Source organism: Eimeria necatrix, genomic scaffold (assembly GCF_000499385.1).
Source record: "Eimeria necatrix Houghton genomic scaffold, Enh_scaff50, whole genome shotgun sequence".
NCBI lineage: Eukaryota > Apicomplexa > Conoidasida > Eucoccidiorida > Eimeriidae > Eimeria > Eimeria necatrix.
Window position 1 is genome coordinate 117,326 of NW_013651669.1, and position 7,500 is coordinate 124,825.

Here is a 7,500-nt window from a genome sequence, read left to right on the forward strand (position 1 = left end):
TGTCGCGAGGGTGTACGTACACGTCAGCGGAGGGAGACATGGTGACACTGCTTCTAGAGTAGCTGCTGCTGCTGCTGCTGCTGCTGCTGCTGTTGCTGCTGCTGCTGCTACTTTCAAATTGTTGTGTTTGGTCTCTGAAGGTGAGTGTTCTGCCCCCTTGCTGCTGCTTCCACTGCTGCTGCTGCTGCTGCTGCTGCACCTCCTTTCCATGTTCTTCCTGCATTTTTTGGCGCTGCTGCTGCTGCCGCTCCTCCTCTTTCTCCGCTCCCCCCTCCTGCTGCTCCTGCTGCTGCTGCTGCTGCTGCTGCTGCTGCTGCAGGTGGAGGTGCAGCTTGCGGCTTCTGCTTTCTTTGGTGTCTTGCTGCAGCACAGCTCTTGCGTCTGAGAGTGGTGCTGCTGGCAGCCGGTGAGCAGCAAGTCTGCAGATTTCCTCATTAACCCGCAGCAAGTGCTGCTCCAGCAGCAGCTTCGACTTCTCCACGTCCCTGCAGCAGCAGCAGCAGCAGCAGCAGCAGCAGGGTCAGCGGCAGGAGCAGCGGGGAGAAGACGGCCGGGAAGGGGAGGGAGCAGCAGCAGCAGCAGCAGCAGCAGCAGCAGCACAGGCAGTGACTCTCGCAGAGGCATCAGTGTTCGCCTCAAGAAGAGCGATGCTGCTGCTGCTGCTGCTGCTGCTGCTGCTGCTTTCTGCATCTGATTTTGTTGCTGCTACTGTCTCATGTACGTGCGCTGCTGCTGCTGCTGCTGCTTCTGCTCTCTGCCTCTGCACTGGGTGCCTTGGCTGCTGCTTCCTCCCCTACACTTGCTGCTGCTGCTGCTGCTGCTGCTGCTGCTGCTGCTGCTGCTGCTACCCTGAGGGCTCTCCGCAGAGCGACAAATTGCCCAGCGCAAGGGAATGGCCCAAAGGGTCGTTCAAAGCCACCCCGAGATCTGCTGCTGCTGACAAGTGCACTCGCGCTTCCTCGTCGCGGCCTGCAGCAGCAGCAGCAGCAGCAGCAGCAGCAGCGTGCAAACCAGCAGTAGCAGCAGTAGCCGCAGCAGCAGCAGCAGCAGCAGCAGCAGCAGCAGCAGTAGCAGCAGCAGCGACGGGGGCAGCGCTTTACCCATTCGGTGCAGCAAAATGCCCAGATTCATGTGGGCGATAAGTTGGCCTAAACGTACAGCAAAACAAAAGCAGCAGCAACAGCAGCAGCAGCAGCAGCAGTGGAGCAGCTGCAGCAAAGGAGCAGCAGCAGGGCGTCCAGCAGCAGCGAGAAGACGGCGCGTGCGCCAGAGCATCAAGGTTATGAGAAGCAGCAGCAACAGCAGCAGCAGCAGCAGCAGCAGCAGCAGCTGCAGCAGCAGCAGCAAAACTATTGCGTAGGTCTGTATACCTGCCTCATCAGACAGCTCCAGCTGCAGCAAATGCTCCTGCAGGGCTTCCTCGAGCCTGTCTAGTGCAGCAAGCACAACTCCCTTGCTGAACACAGGAGCAGCAGCAGCAGCAGCAGCAGCAGCAGCAGCAGCAGCAGCAGCAGCCGCTGCAGCAGCTGCTGCAACAATTGATCTTGCTACAGAAGTTTGCTGCTGCCAGCAGTAGCAAGCAGCGCAGCCAAACAGCCGCAGGTCTAGGAGCTCCAGCAGCAGCAGCAGCAAAACAAGCATCAGCAGCAAGCGCAATAGAAGCAGCAGCAGCAAAAGTATACGCAGCAGCAGCAGCAGCAGCAGCAAAAGTATACGCAGCAGCAGCAGCAGCAGCCCTTCCCCTAGCCGCAGCCCCCACACAGTTTGCTCAGCAGCAGGCCCTGGTGCAAGGAACCTAATAAGTGTTTTAGGGTTTAGGGTTTAGAATTTAGGGTTTAGGGTTTAGGGTGTAAGGTGTAGGGTTTAGGGTTTAGGGTTTAGGGTTTAGGGTTTAGGGTTTAGGGTTTAGGGTTTACGCGTTGTGGGCGAGGGCCTGCATGCGTTTGTCCTGCAGGGCCTGTGCTGCTTCTAGGAAGCGCTGGTGCTGCTGCAGTGCTGCTGCTAGCTGCTGCTTCTTTTCATACAAAAGGCCCAAGCAGTAGTTTTGTGCTGCTGCTGCTTCTCCGTCTCCCTCTCGAGCAGCAGCAGCAGCAAGCAGCTGCCAGTCTTGCTGCCGGAAGTTCAGAGACCGCAGCCCGTGGGCTGGCATGCAGGCGCTTCGCGCCATCCTGCAGCAGCAGCAGCAGCAGCAGCAGCAGCAGCAGCAGCAGCAGCAGCAGGGGGAGGTGGGGGTGAGGGCAGCGACGGCAGTAGGCAGCGGTGGCGGAGCAGTAAGCAGCAGCAGCAGCAGCAGCAGCAGCAGCAGAGTGTGCTGCCGCTGTTGCTGCAGTGGCAACAGCGAAAGCAGCAACAGCAGCAGGGGCTTCAGCAGCTGCAGCAGCAGCAGCGGCAGCAGCGGGAGCACTAGCTGCAGCAGCAGCGGCAGGAGATGCAGCAGCAGCAAGAGCAGCTGCAGCAGCATACCATCTAATCTTTCTCAAGTAAGTTAATGGGGGCTCTCCCTGGAGATCATCTTCGCAGCTCTCCCCCTGCTGCTGCTGCTGCTGCTGCTGCTGCTGCTGCTGCTGCTGCTGCTGCTGCTGCTGCTGCTGGGTTTGGTCTTTGTGCTTTTTGTGGGCCCTGGCAGCCACGTGGCTGAGCTGCTGCGTGTCTGCTGCTGCAGCAGCAGCAGCAAAAGTGAACTCCCAGTCAGGACTTCGCAAAGGAGTGCAGAAGCGAAGGGGAGAAGGCGGCCGCTGCAGCTGCAGCAGCAGCGGCTGCCCCGTGCTTCTGAAGGCTCCTGCTGCTGCTGCTGCTGCTCCCAGTGCTGCTTCCGACGGCCGCAGCTCCACAGAGCGCCACCCCAAGCGCCCGTACTTCAGCTGCAGCAGCAGCAGCAGCAGCAGCAGCAGCAGCAGCAGCAGCAGCAGCGAGGGAAGCGGTTGGGGCAGGACGAGGAGGAAAGCAGCAACAAGGTAAACGGCAGCAGCAGCAGCAGCAGCCACAGGAGCAGCAGCAGCAGCAGCAACTGGAACAGCAGCGGCCAGCGTAGCAGCAACTACAGCAGCAGTCCTAGCAGCAGCAGCAGCAGCAGCAGCAGCAGCAGCAGCAGCGGGCACTAAATTCAGCAGCAAGAGGCCACTTGCGAGCTCAGTAGACAAAATAAAATAAATAAACAAACAAAAGGAAATAGATAAAAGAAATAAATAAAATAAAATAAAATAAAATAAAATAAAATAAAATAAAATAAAATAAAATAAAATAAAATAAAATAAAATAAAATAAAAATTAATTGAAGACACCTCTTGAATAAAGGTTTCCGTTTCGCTGCCTGGGGGAAGATTTTTTTTCCGAATTCGTTTTGCTTTTGCTTCTGCTGCTGCTGCTGCTGCTGCTGCTGCTGCTGTTGCTGCTGCTGTTGCTGCTGCTGCTGCTGCTGAGCAGCTGGGAATGCTGCTGCAGGGAGCAGCAGCAGCCAAACCCCCCTTGAGACACGAGGGGCCAGAAGCGTCCACGTCTTTCATCGCCCCAAACCCTAAACCCTAAACCCTAAACCCTAAACCCTAAACCCTAAACCCTAAGCCATATGCCCTGGTTCTAGACCGCAAACCCTAAACCCTAAACCCTAAACCCTAAGAGTCAAGGAACAGCCCCCAGGGCTGGCAGCGGAGAGAAGGGGGCCCCCTCGCCGGCATCCAGCAGGGGGCCCCTCTTAAACCCTAAACCCTAAACACTAAACCCTAAACCCTAAACCCTAAACCCTAAAGCCTCGGCCATATATGCCTGGCAGCAAGTACCGGCCTTATTTTCTCTTGCTAAGCATGCGGGCTGGTTCCGAGGGTGTACAGATTAGGGTTTAGGGTTTAGGGTTTAGGGTTTACAGCCTGTTGCAGCTTTGTGTCTTCTGTTACAGCAGCAAGTAACACAGTTAGAATTTCCGAGCAAGAAGAGCAGCAGCAGCAGCAGCAGCAGCGGCCGCTGCTGCTGCTGCAGCCGCTGCTGCTGCTGCTGCTTGTAGGCAACGGGGCCCGGGCCTCTGCAGTGGCTTTAAGCAGCCGCTGCGAGCAGCAGCAGCAGCAGCAGCAGCAGCAGCAGCAGCAGCAGCAACAAAGTCTACTTTATACTTAAATTAATAATTAAAAACAGCGCCTCGAGATGGGTAAAAAAGCAGAAAGAGAAAACCCCCAGAAATTGAGTCCGGAGCCTGATGCATGCGCGAGCGGTGCACTGGCTGCTGCAGCTGCTGCTGCTGCTGTTGCTGCTGCTGCTGCTGCTGCTGCATTTAAGGGCATATTCTAGCACTAAATTCAGTTAAAAACAAATAAATATTTAAATAATATTAAATGCAATTATAATTTAAGTCATTTAAATTCAATAACTCGCAAACAGCCCGCAGCAGCAGCGGCCGCTCATGCGTCGCTCAGGGTCACCTGGATTCCCAGATCCTCGAAATTGAAAATAAAAGTTTGAAATAAATCAAAAATCAATTTATTTATTTAAATAAAATCAAAATAATTAAAATAATTTATTTACTTCAATGAAACAACCCATGCCACTCCGAAAACCACCCAAACCTCAAACCCCAAACCCTAATGTGACTGCCACACACCAAACTCTAAACCCTAAACCCTAAACCCTAAACCCTAAACCCGAGGCCTTTTAACGTGAGCTGTAAACCCTAAACCCTGGCCCCCGGACCCTCGGTCCTAAATCCTTACCCTGTAGCCCCAACCCCTTCCTCCAAACCCTAAACCCTAAACCCTAAACCCTAAACCCTAAACCCTAAACCCTAAACCCTCAGCCCAGGGTTTTGGGCGCCGCGTCTCGACTAAAAGAGAAGAAACGAAGCGCCTGGCTGCATTACGAAAGCAAAAATACTTTTAGTTTTTTATTTTATTTCATTTTATTTATTTTATTTATTTTATTTTATTTTATTTTATTTTATTTTGCCTTTTATTTGTCGATAAAGAAAAAGGACTTCTTTGCTGCAAAGCTTTGAAGGGGATTTAACTTTGCAGTTCGGGGAATAAACCCTAAACCCTAAACCCTAAACCCTAAACCCTAAACCCTAAACCCTAAACCCTAAACGCTAAGGCAGCATCTTCCCGTCGCCCTTTTTTAAAAAAAGCGTTCAAAGACAAAGAAATATAAAAAAGAAGGCTGCAGCAGAGCAGCCTTGAAAGTCTAGGGTTTAGGGTTTAGGGTTTAGGGTTTGGGAGTCCCTCTGGCAACTTGAAGTCCCCGAAAACACTAACTTTAGGAACAAAGGGAGGCTCTCCTCTTCGCAGCCGCGCCAGGTGCTGCTGCCGATACATGTTTGCCCTGCAGCAGCAGCAGCAGCAGCAGCAGCAGCAACATCAGCAGCAGCAGCAACAGGAGCAGCAGCAGCAGCAGCAGCAGCAGCAGCAGCAGCAGCAGCAGCAGCAGTTCGATACGTGTGTGTGACAGCGGGCTCGTTCGAAGGCCCGCGCGCAGCTCGCGAGTCCCTCTGTGGAGCCCTGGGGAGCAGAAGGGTTTAGGGTTTAGGGTTTAGGGTTTAGGGTTTAGGGTTTGGACGGACTTGCGCAGCATTTTGCGCAGCTCCCCCAGCTGCAGCAGCAGCAAAACCCGCGGCTCTGAGGGCCACCGCAAAAGCCGGTGGCCTTCCAAAGAAGGACTCAGCAGTTTTTTGACAAGTTCTTCTTTTTCGATTCTTTCCTGAAATCAAATTAATTAAATTAATTTAATTAATTAAATTAATTAAATTAAATTAAATTAAATTAATTAATTCATTTAATTAAATTTATTAATTTAATTCGATTTAATTAAAGCAATTCATTTAGTTTCATTCATTTAATGCAATTAGCAGCTAGTCAACCAGCCAGCCAGCTAGCCAGCTAGCTAGCTAGCTAGCTAGCTAGCTAGCCAGCCAGCTAGCTAGCTAGCTAGCTAGCTAGCCAGCTAGCTAGCTAGCTAGCCAGCTAGCTAGCCACCCAGCCAGCCACCCAGCCAGCCAGCCAGCCAGCCAGCTGGCCAGCTATCCTGCTAGCTGGCTAGCCAGCCAGCTAGCTAGCTAGCCAGCTACCCACTAGCTAGCTAGCTAGCTAGCTAGCTAGCTAGCTAGCTAGCTAGCTGACCTGTTTGTACTTGAGGTACTTGGAAGTCCACTGGCGCTGCATTTGCATGCGGGGCCAAATGCTGCGGAGCTTCTCGGGGTGTACGTACACCTCAAAGCGGGCCCTTGCTGCTACGCGGTCCGGCAGCCCCACAGTCAGCAGCTGCGGCAGCAGCAGCTGCAGCGCAGCTTTTGCTGCTGCTGCTGCTGCTGCTGCTGGCTGCAGCTGCAGCAGCAGCAGCTCCCGCTGCACCGCCGCCTCCAACGCCTTCTCCCGCGGAACAGCGCTCTCCTGCTGCTGCTGCACTTGCTGCAGCACTTGCTGCACCACTCGCTGCTGCACTTGCTGCTGCTGCTGCCGCTGCTGCTGCTGCTGCTGCTGCTGCTGCTGCTGCGGGAAGTAGCGGCGGAAGAGCCTGATGTAAGACCGCAGCCGCCGCACGGACTTCATAGGAGAGCCCGACTCCCCGCTGCTGCCGCTGCTGCTGCTGCTGCTGCTGCTGCTGCTGCTGCTGCTGCTGCTGCTGCTGAGAGCCTGCGCGAGCTGCTGCTGCTCGCGGGCCAAGTGCTGCAGCAGCTCGCTGCTGCAGTGCACGTCCAGCAGCACTTTGCGCTGCAGCAGCTCATACTGCTCGCGGCTGTCTTTGTGTTTAAAAGGAGACCGCAGCAGACACAGCAGCTTCCGCTGCGTCGGCAAGGAAGCCACGGACACCACGAACGCCGGCACCTGCTGCTGCTGCTGCTGCTGCTGCTGCTGCTGCTGCTGCTGCTGCTGCTGCTGGTCTGGGTGCTGCTGCGCAGCAGCAAGAGCGTTGATGCGCTGGAGGCCCCTTTCTATTCTCCGGAGGGCCTCTGCCAAATCATCTTTTCTGCTGCTGCTGAGCCGCAGCCGCAGGTAGCAGCCGGGGGGCCAGGCGAAGGCAGCAGCAGGAGTTGCTGCTGCTGCTGCTGCAGCCTGCTCCGCCACGGTGGCCCCCGGGCGCCGCGCTGCTGCTGCTGCTGCTGCTGCAGCAGCAGCAGCAGCAGCAGCAGCAGAGTCTGCAGGCACTCTTATGTAGTGCTTCTTTATGTGCTGCGCACTTCTCTGGTGTATGTACCGACGGGTCTCGTGCGGCGGCAGCGGCCGCCTGCCGGGCCGCCGCGGCACCAGCACCCCTTTGCTGCTGCTGCTGCTGCTGCTGCTGCTGCTGCTGCTGCTGCTGCTGCTGCTGTCGCTAGAGCTGGGGTGGTCCCCGCCGTCCTCGCTGCTGGCCACTGAAGGCGCTTCAGAGGTCTCACCCCCGCTGCTGCTGCTGCTGCTGCTGCTGCTGCTGCTGCTGCTGCTGCTGCTGCTGGGTGCAGAAAAGCTGCGTCTCAGCGGCATTGACTGGAAGCAAGGCAGCAGCAGCCCAAACCTTGCGAGGCCCCCGGGGGGCCCCCCGGGGGGC

The 7,500-nt window shown here is 55.6% G+C and overlaps 1 protein-coding gene across 1 annotated transcript in view; it reads right to left on the minus strand.

Moving 5' to 3' along the window:
• The window catches only part of ENH_00059880 (TPR domain-containing protein, putative), a gene marked incomplete at both ends in the record, with an annotated part of 8,785 nt that extends 1,349 nt beyond the window's left edge, over positions 1-7,436 (minus strand). The window contains 9 exons of the mRNA XM_013577074.1: positions 1-485; positions 849-969; positions 1,101-1,148; positions 1,371-1,456; positions 1,917-2,168; positions 2,464-2,861; positions 5,235-5,301; positions 5,540-5,676; positions 6,096-7,436. The exon at positions 1-485 is cut by the window's left edge and continues 1,349 nt beyond it. Of these exons, the coding sequence (XP_013432528.1) occupies positions 1-485; positions 849-969; positions 1,101-1,148; positions 1,371-1,456; positions 1,917-2,168; positions 2,464-2,861; positions 5,235-5,301; positions 5,540-5,676; positions 6,096-7,436 (2,935 nt within the window). The remainder of the gene's footprint in view (positions 486-848; positions 970-1,100; positions 1,149-1,370; positions 1,457-1,916; positions 2,169-2,463; positions 2,862-5,234; positions 5,302-5,539; positions 5,677-6,095) is intronic.
• Between the last annotated feature and the right edge of the window lie 64 nt (positions 7,437-7,500).